At 44.5% G+C, this 14,680-nt stretch overlaps 1 protein-coding gene across 1 annotated transcript in view; it reads right to left on the reverse strand.

Moving 5' to 3' along the window:
- Positions 1 to 14,680, reverse strand: part of POLN (DNA polymerase nu) — a 68,585-nt gene that overhangs the window by 14,662 nt on the left and 39,243 nt on the right. The window contains 2 exon segments of the mRNA XM_064151567.1: positions 10,016 to 10,094; positions 12,303 to 12,413. Of these exon segments, the coding sequence (XP_064007637.1) occupies positions 10,016 to 10,094; positions 12,303 to 12,413 (190 nt within the window).

Here is a 14,680-nt window from a genome sequence, read left to right on the forward strand (position 1 = left end):
TTAGCCTGTATTCCTACTAGGATTAATTTATTAGCTCTTTAATTACTGTAGGTAGGAGCCTAAATCATGAAGCACTACCACATTTCTTTTCCAAATTGCTTTGCAATTTGTGTCTAACATTTATATTAAATGCCCAGTGCAGACTTCCCTGAATACCTGCCAGTTATCCCAGTAAATAATTCCTTACAAATGGCTGCAACATCCAGCTGGTTACTACTTATAACTGTTCACAGCTCTCAGGGAAACATCCTAAGATAGTTTCACGCTGCCTGAAATTACAATGTGACATTGACTAACAGTGTGGTGAGCTCTAATAATAGCTCTTAAATTATTAGTCACTTACAACACAGTCAGAAGCAGAATGAAACAGATTAACATAGTCCTAATAGGAAATTGGGACACAGGATACAAAAAAGAAAGAGATGAAAAGACCAGGATCAGATGTAGCAAGAGAATAAAGCTGCATGAAAAGTTTCTTTCTAATGCAAGGAAATTAATTAGAGCAAGAGATTCCTTGTAATCATTGAAATGACATGGAAGAAGATAAAAATCAGAAAGAACTGGCAACATTAAATATGAACATACTGTGAGTCAGTGGAGTAAGTGAAAATAATTGTATTGATTAAACCAGGGCAATAGAAATGTGATAGACTGGTGATAACTTGTAGCATAGTAGTGCCAGGATTAGAGCACCATGAGCTCTGAATACTTCATAGAGCCACAGAATGGGTTGGGTTGGAAGGCACAGAATCATAGAATTCATAGAATCAACCAGGTTGGAAGAGACCTCCAACATCATCCAGACCAACCTATCTCCCAGACCTGGCCAGTCAACCAGACCATGGCACTAAGTGCCTCAGCCAGGCTTTGCTTGAACACCTCCAGGGATGGTGACTCCACCACCTCCCTGGGCAGCCCATTCCAATGCCAATCACTCTCTCTGCCAACAACTTCATCCTAACATCCAGCCTAGACCTCTCCCAGCACAACTTAAGACTGTGTCCCCCTGTTCTGTTGCTGGTAGCCTGGCAGAAAAGATCAACCCCCACCTGGCTACAGCCTCCCTTCAGGTAGTTGCAGACAGCAATGAGGTTCCCCCTGAACATCCTCTTCTGCAGGCTGCACACTCCCAGCTCCCTCAGCCTCTCCTCATAGAGTTTGTGTTCCAGGCCCCTCACCAGCTTCATTGCCTTTCTCTGGATGTGTTCCAGTATCTCAATATCTCTCTTGAATTGAGGAGCATCTTAAAGATCACCTAGTTACAAGCCCCCTGTCAAGATCAGGGACACCTTCCACTAGCCCAGGCTGCTCAAGAATCCATCCAACCTGGCCTTGAACACCTACAAGGAGTGGGAATCCACAACCTATTCCAGTGCCTCACCACCCTCCCTGTCAAGAAATTCTTTCTAATACCAAAGTCCTTTCTTAGAAGAGCTTACAATATACATAAAAATATTCATCATTAATCTGTGGTGTGACCTCACCAAGGGGGACAATCACCTCCCTGGTCTTGCCATTCCTAATACAGATCAGGATGCTGCTGGTCTTCTTGGCACTGATGAGAATTAAATTGTAACTGAACAAAAGATTCCCTAAAGGCAAAGGATTCTCTTTGGAGGGGGAGTGAAAAAGCTGAGTTATTTGAGACCCATCAGAGCTTATTAGTTTAATAAAACCTCTAGTTAAAAACAAAAGCAATCCTGTCATGCACGACTTGGGAGCAGAAGACAATGAGAATGGTTAAGTTTTTCTATAGGTATAATAAAAAGTATAAACATTTTAAAAGTGACTAAAAGCACTTTGCCTTTAAAAGGGTATTAATGATCCTTTGGCAGCACAACAAGCATCTAGAAATAAAGCATCCCTCATTCTGTATTCACACATGGGCTTCTTATTTAAAACAGCACCATGTCCCTGATCATTGAAATTCATCCCATGCTCCAGTGTACCACCAACAGACTTTATATCCCAGATATTCTCCTTCTCTGTCACCCCTTTTCTGATCAATAAAATAACCATCCAATTGGTAGCATCATGTTTCACTTTGAATTTAAAACTTATAACTGCATAATAAGGGGGGGGGGGGGGGGGGGGGGGCAGGATCTCTGCTCCGCCCTGGTGCAGCTGCATCTGGAATATTGTGTCTAGTTCTGGGCCCCTCAGTTAAAGAAAGACCTCAGGGAACGGCTTGGAAGAGTCCAGCACAGAGCCACAAAGCTGCTGGAGGCAGTGGAACGTTTCCTTGCTGAGGACAGGCTGAGAGAGCTGGGGCTCTTCAGCTGGGAGAAGAGCCTGAGGAGTGACTTCACTCATGTTTTATAAAGATGTGCAGGGCAGTGTCAGGAGGACAGAGCCAGGCTCTGCTCAGTGATGTCCAGTGACAGGACAAGGGGCAATGGGTGCAAGCTGGAGCAGAGGAGGTTCCACGTGAACGTAAGGGAAAACATTTTCACTGTGAGGGTGACAGAGCCCTGGAGCAGGCTCTTCAGAGACCTTGTGGAGTCTCCTTCTCTGGAGACATTCAAAACCCACCTGGATGTGTTCCTGTGTCAGCTGCCCCAGGGATGGCGACTCCACCACCTCCCTGGGCAGCCTATTCCAATGTGGTGGGTGTGGGTGTTTTGGTTGGTTGGGTTTTTCCTCTGTTACCCTATTTATCTGATTGCAAAATACCCTTTAAAAAGTGCTTTCACTTCTAAACACTTAACAGCCTTTATGCTTTCTGGGGATTTTTTTGTTACTGGATGTGTTCCTGTGTGACCTGCCCCAGGTGATCGTGCACTGGCGGGGGGGTTGGACAGGATGATCTGTTGAGGTTCCTTCCAACCCCTAACATTCTATGATTCTGTGATCTAGATGATCTTTAAAGGTCTCTTCCAAACCAAAGGGGTCTGTGATCCTATGATAATGAGAGACTTCAAAATTGCAGACAGGAGAGCACATGGTTAAAGCTTTGTGTATAGTCACAGAACGTTAGGGGCTGGAATGACCTCCAAAGATCATCCAGTCCAACCCCCCTGCCAGAGCAGGATCACCTGGGGCAGCTCACACAGGAACACATCCAGTTACCAAACAAAAAGTCCCAAAGAGCATAAAAGCTGTTAAGTGTTTAGAAATGAAAACACTTTTTAAAAGGCATTTTGCAATCAGATAAATAGGGAAACCTGAGGAAAAAACCCAACCAAACAAGCAAAACACCCACACCAACCACATTGGAATGGGCTGCCCAGGGAGGTGGTGGAGTCACCATCCCTGGAGGTGTTCAAGAAAAGCCTGGATGAGGCATTTAGTGCCATGGTCTGGTTGACTGGACAGGGCTGGGTGCTAGGTTGGACTGGATGATCTTGGAGGTCTCTTCCAACCTGGCTGATTCTATTCTATTCTCATCTAACAAATAGAAAGATATTTATGTTTTGTTATGGAAAACTAAGAAGTCAATGACTGGAAAACTTAAGAAATTGGTACTTAATAATTTCATATTTAACAAATTGATACTTAATAAAGTAGTATTTAATAAAGTGATAGTTAAAAAATTGGCACTTCATAAGCTAATAGCTAACAAAACATTGGCTTTTAAGTCGTCTAATGAAGTGCATCACCAGCAAAAGCCAGAATGGTTGCTCCTGTAACAACCACTTGTATGGATCACAAGCACATCTAGCAATTATGACACTAAATTATTTGGGAGGGAAGGATTTTAAATCTTCTGTGACAGAACTTAAGACTCATCCCCACAAGATGAATATCTGCAGACTGCTATCCTACTACGAATCTTACACCTTCCTCCTGAAGCATCTGCCACTGGCCACACTCAGCCAGAATGGACCAGATGGATGCTGGATCTGATTCTTCTTACAAATCTCAATGATCCTACACTCAAACTGTGTTAATCTTTTGCTGATACTAGCAATCATAGAATCACTAAATGGCTTAGGTTGGAAGGGATCTTAGAAAGCATCTACAGCACCACTTGTCATAGCAGAGGTATTCATAAGAAGGACACAGAGCTGTTGGAGTGAGTCCAGAGCAGGCCACAAAGATGACCCAAGGGCTGGGGCAGCTCTGCTATGAGGATAGGCTGAGGGAGCTGGGGGTGTTCAGCTTGAAGAAGACTCTGGGGAGACCTTAGAGCTGCCTTCCAGTGCCTGAAGGGATCCTCCAGGAAGGCAGCAGAGGGACTTTTTGTAAGGGTGTCCAGACACAGGACAAGGGGAAATGGGTTTAAGCTGAAGGAGAGCAGGGTTAGACAGGAGCTTAGGAAGAGGTTCTTCAGTGTGATGGTGGTGAGACTTTGGAATAGGCTGCCCAGGGAGGCTGTGGCTGCCTCCTCCCTGGGGGTGTTCAAGACCAAGTTGGATGAGGCCTTGATCAGCTGAGTTTAGTTGAGAGGCATCCCTGCCCATGGCAGGGAGGTTGGAGTAGATGATCTCTGAGTTCCCTTCCAACCTAAGCCAGGCTAGGATTCTATGAAAACCTCCAACATTCACTGCTATTGAAAAGCAGATGAGACCAAGAAATTCAGGCTGTGACTTCTCCTTTTATTTGCTGCTGGCTCCTTTTTGGATCATTCCTTTATATCTGCCCTTTCACTGAGCTTGTCTCTTTAAGTAGGCTCCAGACATGCTGAGAAGTAAAGCTGTGCATTTGTGGCAGAGGTCCAGTGCTGAAGGAACAATGAACTGGTGAGAAAGCTGAACTGTTGGATTCACATCAAATTACTCAACAGCTCTTTAGACTTGTTAAACTTAATTTGAGTGTTGTTGAGATGTTATAACCTGTAGTGACTTTCTGAGAAGTCCATGTAGTGCCAGCTAGACTTTGGGTAACATCATAAAACCATGGAATTCATAGAATCAACAAGGTTGGAAGAGACCTCCAAGATCATCCAGTCCAACCCATCACCCAAATCCAGTCCAGTCAATTAGACCATGGCACAAAGTGCCTCATCCAGTCTTTTTTTGAGCATCAGTGCACCCTCAGCTTGCAAAGTGATAATTTTACCAGAACTGCTACAGGCAGCAGTTCCTCCACAATTTTCCAGCATCCTTCTTCCTTACCAAATTTCTGTGGCTGCCACTGATGTTTTAAATACTGAAAATAACTGCAACTGTCCACCTGAGTTCATTAAGCACCTTTCTGCTCTCATCAATTCCATAAACTTCTCCTTCAGCTCCTACTCTGTGCCTTGGTTTCCCTTCAGAAGGGTGGGGTTTTTTTTGAGGGGTTTAGTTGTTTTGTTTAGGTTTTTCTTTTGCTGTCATCTGCCTTGCAGGAAACACTGTGTGGAGGTTTTGTAAATTGGAGCAGAGAGGCAAAAGGTAGCACTTGGACAATTTGTGTCAGCAGCACACTTTCAGTAAGCAGCTTGGCCATCAGCAGTACAGCAGCAGCCTAAAGGCCTAGCTAATATGGCAGGAGTCTGAATATATCTTGTTGATTACTTGTCAGTGCAGAGCTGGTAATGCTGATGCCAGTAGATAACCCAACACTAATATCAGATCCTGATCACATGGATTGCATTTCATAGAATTGTTTAGGTTGGAAAAGCCCTTTAGGATCATCCAGTCCAGCCATTCTCCAGCTCTTCCAAGGCTGGTGCTGAACCATGTCACTTAGCACCACATCTCTGCCTCTCTGAAATTCCCCCCCGCCCCAAGGATGGGAATTCAACCACCTCCCTGGGCAGCCTGTTCTAGTCTTTGAGAATCTTTTCTGGGAAGAAGTTTCCTCTAACATCCAGCCTAAACCTCTCCTGGTTGAGGCTACTTCCTCTCATCCTGTCACTTGTTACTAGGCAAAGGAGACCAAACACCACCTAGCTCCAACCTCCTTTCAGGGAGTTGCAGAGAGCCATGAGGTCTCCCCTCAGCCTCCTTTTCTCCAGATTAAACAAGCCCAGCTCCCTCAGCAGCTCCTCCCTAGCCCAGTTCTCCAGACTATGACCCTTGCTACTTCTCATTTCTGTAAAATTATTTCCAAGTAACTGATTGCCTCTTTATTGTCAACAGCAGGAGTTGCCAGGCTGGCATTTGAATCAAAAGATGAAAAAACACAACGAGAAAGATGAGATTGCTAGCTGCCAGAACAGCTATTCATCAATCATAGTGGACTGCACCACTTCATCAAGAGGGCCTCTCTGCTGAGGAGTCATGAAAATGTGCCTTGAGTACCTTTCCCTGACTTCCAAATGCTGTATCAGATGTGCCAACAATGGCTGAAAATTTCCTGTCTACCACAGTGACTGAAAATCTCCTGAGCACTAGTTGTACAAAAACAAAGCTTCCCTCTGGTGGGTCAGGGCTTGCCCACAGCTGAAGAGCTTTCAGAGCATGAAACATGGCTGCAGGGCTGTCAGTAGAGAAGATTACAAGCACACCTGCAAATTGAGGCTAGAGTGATTTGCCATTGGAATGGGCTGCCCAAGGAGGTGGTGGAGTCACCATCCCTGGAGGTGTTCAAGAAAAGCCTGGATGAGGCACTTAGTGCCATGGTCTGGTTGACTGGACAGGGCTGGGTGCTAGGTTGGACTGGATCAGCTTGGAGGTCTCTTCCAACCTGGTTGATTCTATGATTCTATGATTTCATCTAGAGTTTCCTTCTTTCTTAAAAACTTTATTTTGGAGGTAAGGAAGACAAAATGCTGACTGTTAGGCACTGCTTGGCTAACAGGGCACTGCCTGCCTGTGAAAATCTCAGGTTCCAGATCAGTTCTAAAGCACACACGAAACACATTTCTCTTTGCTATGCTGTTCACAGTGAAAAATCTGCTTCCAAAATTAGAAGCTCAAAAATGGGGGGGGGGAACCTCCAAACAAACAACCAAAACTTAACAACTCAACAAGGGAGTGAAGATGTAAGCAAAGATAGCAGTGTGCTATCTTTGGCATGAACATGATCTGATGTGATGACAACAGGGGACTGATTGTATTTCCCATCCTGGAAGAGCTGCTGTGCATTCCTACTGCTACCACAACAGCACCACTTGTGCACATGCTTCCTTTGAACAATATTTGTCAAAGCACTGTACAAAGGATGTCAGGATCATTATCCTGACTTGATTGATAAGAAAACCAGAGAACAGACTGCTGCAACAATAACTGAGTGCCACCTGGCAGACAAGTTTCGGTCCCATCCTCTTTTGGCAGGACCACAGCGATGCTTTCAAATGCCACCATCCATCCAGGTTCAGAGTGTATAAATGCACTGGTGGTGCTTTCCTGACAAGCTTGGCGTGTAAGTACCTACTAAATATTGCAGCAAGGAGCCATTAGTGACTATGAAAAGGCTCTCCTTTGGCAAAGCCATCCAGCTGTTAAGGGCTGGCAGCAGATCCACATTCCAGTTTAAAACGGTCTCTTTTTTACATGTCCTTCCAGGCTTTGCCTTTCCTGGCTGTGACATTTGTGATAGGAGTTAAGGTCGGGCAGTGACACTTTCCTGATGTCTAGCTTAGCCATTCCCTTCTGCTTTCACAGCACAAGGTAATTCCATGTGCAATACTTCAGTACTACCCCGTGTCCCCTCCTTGCCCATCTGGTGACACTGCTCCTTTAAAAGAGATAGTTCTGAGAAAGGGCAACCCAAGAAAACTTTTCTGCAAGAGAAGAGAACACTGACAAGCTTTATGAGACACAGCATTAGTCACAAAAGTTTGGCTTTCTCAGAGTTACAACAAGCAGCCAGTTATTGAACCTAAAGACTTGTGTGATAGGTAGGAACTGCGGAAGGGAGAATGTCCTTTGCACTCTCACCACCCCCACTTGCCCCCTCTATTAGACTGTTGGCTGCTTGTCAGGCAGCTGCTCTGTCACTGACTTCACTCAAGCCTGCTACAGCAATTTTCAACCAGATCACAGCTGCCAGATTCTGGACTCTTTACACAACTCAGGCAGCAGAAAAAAATCAAATCATGGACTCAAAGAACCCTTTTGGTTGGAAAAGCCCTTTAGGATCATCCAGTCCAACCATTCTCTAACTCTACCAAGGCTGGAGATGAACCAAGGTCCTCAGCACTGCATCTCTGCCTCTCTGAAACTCCTTTAGGGACAGGGACTCAGCCACCTCCCTGGGCAGCCCGTTCCAGTCTTTGAGAATGGAAAAAGGTTCTCCTAATGTCCAACCTAAACCTCCCCTGATGCAATCTGGGGCCATTCTATCACTCATCACTAGGGGGAAGAGACCAATCCCCCACCTGGCTCCAACCTCCTTTCAGGGAATTGTAGAGAGGAATGAGGTCTCTTCTCAGTCTCCTTTTCAGCAAGAGAATTGCCTCAAAATGTACCCTGCAGTATGCTACATTTGATGATCCAACAATTCAGACAGAAATGGATGGTTGAATGCCTGCAGTATCTCCACCAAAGAACTATTTCCCACTTCAGATTTGCGCCAGCAGACCACTCATTTCTTGGGTTGTTTTGTAATAGTTCAACAGCATTTTGCTTGAGACCTTTCAACAACACTTAGAACAAGCTTTATGTTGGGCACAGGAGTGACTCCACCTATGAATTCAGCTATTTGTAATTAGGAATGGCATTTTGAAACATTGGTCAAAGAAAGACAAGACAAGCACACACAGGGCATTGGCTGGGTGAGGTGCTACACCTAAGGGCAAAGCCTGTTTGGAAGGCTGCTACTTTGCACTGACCTAAACTCCCACTGAAATCCTCAAACCATGGTTGCTACAGCTAAGGTGTCATCATTTACTCTCCTCAGAAGCACTGATCTTCTGCACTGCCTGCTAACTCTGCTTTTATCTGGCCTTTTGCTGCAAACATTGATGTTCTGCTGGATTGTTCACTAATGTATTACAAAAGATGAGAATCCACTTGTTTGGTTTTTTGTTTGGTTGAGTTTTTTTTGGCAGGTTTGAAGGTTTGCCTTCAAAGTCTATTTCTGTTGCAGCAAATAATAATGCTGACTGGCTGACTCTCTGCACCAGCCCCTCCAGCCTTTAGTCCAGGAAAAGCAGACTTCATTATTTCTGCTAGTGGCATAAAAATCTTGAGGACATTCTATGATCTCCTACCCAACTATGAGCAGTCACAGCAGAAAAGAATCATGATGACCTAGCTTTTCTGTAGCAAAGGAAAGCCATCTATACAAGAACAAAAACCTCAGTGCATTTATTTTACTTGAGCACTGGTTTCCTGATTCCTGGGTTTTTCCCAGCCCATTGAATGTTCAATTCCCATTGTACAATGCAATCAAAATAGAGGAAGGATATGATCAGAGGGCTTGATTTCAAAGATGTGGAACTGCCACTGAACTGGATCTGACTGAGTTTCAATGGCCCCAGGGCACTTTATTGCCTTGGGATGGATTTAGAGAGCCAACCATTTAAGCACAAAGACACAAGTTTGAATGTATAAAACCATCCCACAAGTCCTTGCTTGTTAAAAGATTCAGAGGCACACATAATATTCCTGCAGTTGCTTAAAATGTCAGAAACACTAATTTCAATGATTGTGCTTTAAAATGAAAGAGTATTGCAGTCACAGAAACACAGAATCACAGAATGGCTTGAATTGGAAGGGATCTCCAAAGGTCATATAGTCCAACCACATCACAGTCAGCAGGCACATCCTCCACTAGATCCAGAGCCTTGCTGAGCCTGACCTTGACGATCTCCAGGGATGGGGTCTCAACTACCTCCCTGAGCAACCTGTTCCAGTGTTCCACCACCCTCATGATGCAGAACTTGTTCCTAACATCCAACTTAAATCTGCTCTTCTCTCATTTCAAACCATTGTCCCTTGTCCTGTCACTGCAGGCCTTTGCAAACCTTAAGGTACTGGAAGGCAGCTCTAAGTTCTCCCTGGAGCCTTCTCTTCTCCAGACTGAACAACTCCATCTCCCTCAGCCTGTCCTCAGAGCAGAGGTGTTCCAGTCCCATGATCATCTTTGTGGCCTCCTCTGCACCTGCTCTACAGGTTCTTCCTGTGTTGAGGGCTCTAGAGCTGGAGGCAGTACTCCAGGTGAGGTCTCACCTGAGCAGGGTAAGTCATTCACTACTAACCTGGCTGTTAAAGTCGGAGAACTGACAACAGAGGTAAAGATCTCCACCATAGCCATCTTACAGAGATCAGCTGCAGAGCCTAGGAGAAAAAGCAATCTGCTTGTAATTTAAAGCACGTGGAAGGACAATTCTCTCCTTGAAAATATGGCAGAGCAGTGAAAAATACCTGAAGGTTCTGAATTATAAATTGCAAAACCAGCGGATTCGATTCATGGCATCCATGAGCCAGATCATAAGATTAATAAACAATAATTAAAGCCAGAAAAGAACAAGATGAAATTCTGAGTTAATTCGAGGTGAATTTGTCAGTCATGGCCATGAGCTGACAAATGGCTTTTTATTCAAAAGTCTGAAATTAACTAACTAGGGATTAAAATTTGCCTAGCAATCCATTGAAGCTGCATGTCACGAAAGGTTAGAACATTGTTTCAGTGCTGCATTTCCACTGGGAAACTCAATTTTATGCTTTTTATTTCCACATGGAGGCAATGTATATTTATTACACCCCGGTGGGAAGAGCAGTGGTGCAGAAAGCAGTGCCATGTTACAGAAGAGATGACGTATTTCTGGTGAGTGAGAGGCAGAATGATTCTCCAGGCTGGAGGTTTGGTGAGGGGCTCTGCTCTGAGCCATGCAGCAGGGGCTGAATGCATTTTACATGAAGGTTTAGCAGATAAAATGCAGAAGCAATCTCTTAAGTAAGCATTGGAAGTCATAATCCTGTCCCATCAGACATCCTACATAGACATCTTCCTTGTCACATCCCCTAGCTCAATGAATTGTGAATTCTTTGCAGAGCAGGGCTAAAAACCAACCAGGTAGGCAAAGAGCAAGGATCCTCTGCTGGGAGATAACAATATATTAGATATAATTATATACTATAATAATTATATAATAATACATTAGACATAATTATAAAGCACATTTATTAAATCCAGTTTAGCAGACTGTGATAAAATGTTTTAGCATTAATTCCACTCATAAAATATTATCTCTTAGCTGAAATCCTGAAATTAAAAGCTCATTGTAGTCCAGAATGCAATGGCAATTAATTTTAATTTGGGAATATTGAATCTTTCAGAGTTTTGTTTTTAATCCTTGCTTCACCACACCTTCTAATAGGATATGTTTGGAATAACAGCTGCACTCTTTTTCAGCAGGTTTGCCCTCTTGCTGTTGTTGGAACTGATAATGAAATAGGATAATCTTATTGCTGTAGGGTGGACAGTCCTCTGATAGCTCTGCCTCAGCTCCAAGCTCTCTGGACAGATGGACACAAGCAAGCTCTGCTCACAAGCCTGTGTGGCTTTATTGGTGCTGCAGCGTACACTCAGCAGGACTCAAGCCCTGTGCCTTCAGCTGGAGAGGGCTGCTGGCCAGCTAGATGGAAACCCATCTGACCTGCCCATAAGGCTCTGGATAAGGTTGTGCAGACAAGCCCAGTGCCCCAAGCAATCTGTTGCAAATTTCAGAAGGGTGTTTTCCAATTCTACACTTGGGTGCCTACAACACCATGGCAGTCATCGCTTGAGCATAACTGTTAGCCACGCAATCCCAAGCACAGATCCAGGCTGGGTGAGGAGTGGCTTCAGAGCAGGCTGGAAGAGAAACACTTGGGGGGGTCAGCTGATGAAAAATTCACCAGAAGCCAGCAATGGTCATTGGCAGCCCAAAAAGCTGGGCTGGGCTGCATCAAAGCAGTGAGAACAGCAGGACAATGGAATTCTGCCCTTCTGCTCTGCTGAGACCCCACCTGCAGCACTGTATTCAGTTCTGGTGCCTCCAGCACAAGAAAGACATCCAACTGCTGGAGTGCATCCAGAGGAGGCCATAAACATGATCAGAGGGCTGGAGAAACTCCCCTCTGGGGACAGGTCAAGAGAGTTGGGGCAGTTGAGCTGGAGAAGAGAAGGCTTCAAGGAGACCTTAGAGCAGCCTTCCAGTAACTGAAGGGGCTCCAGGAGAGCTGGAGGGGGACTTTCTACAAAGGCTTGTAGTGATAGAATGAGAGAGAATGGGTTGAAGCTTGAAGAGGGGAGATTTAGATTGGATATTAGAAAGAAATTCTTGGCAGTGAAGGTGGTAGATAAAATAAATACTTTCTATAAATGTTCCACTCTATTATTTCTATAGAATATTCAATGACTTCTCTTTCACACCAAACTCCTGCCTCAGTGAGGTACTCTAGTGGACACCTAGAGCACTCATTCTTTTGAGATTACCAGTAAAGCCAAGCACAAAGAGCTGGGGAGGTAAGGAGGAAGGTAGGGAGGGAAGATTTTTTTACCTTGAACAACAAAATTGACAGCCTGCCTCTCTGCTTGAGTGCGCAGTTTGTAATCCTGGGCATTGATATTAGCCAGGGGTCTTCTACGTCCCATCATGGAGACCACATAACCTTGCAGGGTGTGAAGAGAAATCAGTGTTCTTAGAATCATCAAGGTACAATCTCCACATTTCTTGTTGAAGATAGTATGGAGTGTTGTAATTCTGTGCTGCCTGCTTCCATGGAACATAGAATCATGGAGTTGTTGGGGCTGGGAAAGACCTCTAAGATTGTTGAGTCCACCCATCACCACCATGGCCACCAAAACATGTCCCAAAGTGCCATGTCCAAACATTTCTTGAACACCTCAAGGGATGGTGACTCCATCACCTCCCTGGGCAGCCTCTTCCAATCCCTGACCACTTTTGCAGCAAAGAAATTTCTTCCTAATCTCCAACCTAAACCTCCCCTGGAACAATTTCAGGCCATTTCTTCTCCATCACCTCATACTAGGGAGAAGAGACCAACTGTCACCTCACTCCAACCTCCTTTCAGGGAGTTATAGAGCCCTCTGAAAACATTCAGAGCTTCTCATATTTAAACTTTTCATACTTACTGTATTTTGGGGCTAAGAATGATTTCATTCAGAGAATTGGCAGATGCAAGGCAAGGAAAACTTGTGTTCATTAAAGTTGCAGTTCCAGCAGGAGTGCCTGCTTGAAACACCAGCAAACTCTCTCTGTGGGAGCTGGAACTATAAATACCTAGCAGAATTAGCTATCTATTAGCAGCCATAATTAGAGCTTTCCATGCAATGAATAGTTTACTTGGGAATAGCAGAGAAAAAAAAAATCAATTTGTAGAGTAATTAAATCATTAATGAATATTTCCCCAAGTTTTGGAGGAAAAAAAAAATCACAAAGTTCTAACTTCTTCTATCATTTTCTTTATGTAGTATTTTCATGCCCCTTTCACAGCCAAATTTCTTCATCCTCCAGTGTGGTGGGGTTTTTAGTTTAAAAGGAATAGAAGAAAATGCAGGTAGAGCTTCAGGTTGTATTTCTGTCAAAACAACTGTTTTGCAGGGTAACTGCAAGGAGTTGAGAGGGGGAAAGAGATGTGAGAGTAACACAGACAAAACCTTGTCTCAGCTTATCTTCAAATCTCACCATCTTCCCTTATTTTAAGAGAAAATGATCTGTGCTAAAAATATATCATTACAAACTTTTTCATTGTGTGCTCAGGTGACCAAGTGAGCCAGTGGCATCCTGGCCTGGGTCAAGAACAGTGTGGCCAGTAGGACAAAAAGGTTATTCTTCTCCTGTACTCAACACTGGTCAGGCCACACCTTGATTCCTGTGTCCAGTTCTGGGCTCCTCAATTCAAGAGAGACATTGAGATGCCGGAATGTGTCCAGAGAAGGGTGATGAAGCTGGTGAGGGGCCTGGAGCACAGCCCTGTGAGGAGAGGCTGAGGGAGCTGGGGGTGCGCAGCCTGGAAAAGAGGAGGCTCAGGGCAGACCTCATCACTGTCTACAACTACCTGAAGGGAGGTTGTAGCCAGGTGGGGATTTTTAGTCTGGAGAAAAGAAGACTTAGAGAGAATTTGATAAATGTTTATAAGCATCTGAGGGCTGGCCAGGAGGCAGGGGACAGGCCCTGCTCACTTGCTGCCTGGGATAGGACTATGAGCAATGGGTGTAAGTTGCAGTAAAAGAGGGTCCACCTCAACACGAGGAGGAACTTCTTTACTGTAAGGGTCACGGAGCACTGGAGCAGGCTCCCCAGAGAGGTTGTGGAGTCTCCTTCTCTGGAGCCTTTCAAGGCCTGTCTGGATGTGTTCCTCTGTGATCTGTGTTAGATAGGATTGTCCTGCTCCGGCAGGGAGGTTGGACTCGATGATCTCTTTGGGTCCCTTCCAAGCCCTAACATCCTGTGCTCCTATGAGGCCTTGAGCAGCCGAGTCTAGCTGAGAGGTGTCCCTGCTCATGGTGGGGAGGGTGGAGGAGATGATCTCTCAGGTCCCTTCCAGCCTGAGCCATTCTATGATTCTATGCAACATCTTACTAGATACATTTGGCTTCAACTACAGCTGAAAATAGATTTTCAGTCACTTCATTTTTCTTTAGTAACATTACTGAACAAAGGAATGCAACTGCATGATCACAAGCCATGCTTTCAGGAGATTTTTAAGCCCTACAAAGTAGGAAAAAAGGGGGGAGGGAAATAAATTATCCAGTTTCATGACTGAAAATCTGTTCTGTGCATCTATCCTAAAACTTACCCACACAACCATAGGGAATTAGAAATTTACTATTGCTACGAAATGCCTTAGAACTGTCTACCCTTACTAAGAAACAAGAGCAAAAAAGTAAATTGATTATGACAGTCCTGCTAATT

The sequence above is a fragment of the Pogoniulus pusillus genome, chromosome 11 (assembly GCF_015220805.1).
Source record: "Pogoniulus pusillus isolate bPogPus1 chromosome 11, bPogPus1.pri, whole genome shotgun sequence".
In the NCBI taxonomy this organism is placed as follows: domain Eukaryota; kingdom Metazoa; phylum Chordata; class Aves; order Piciformes; family Lybiidae; genus Pogoniulus; species Pogoniulus pusillus.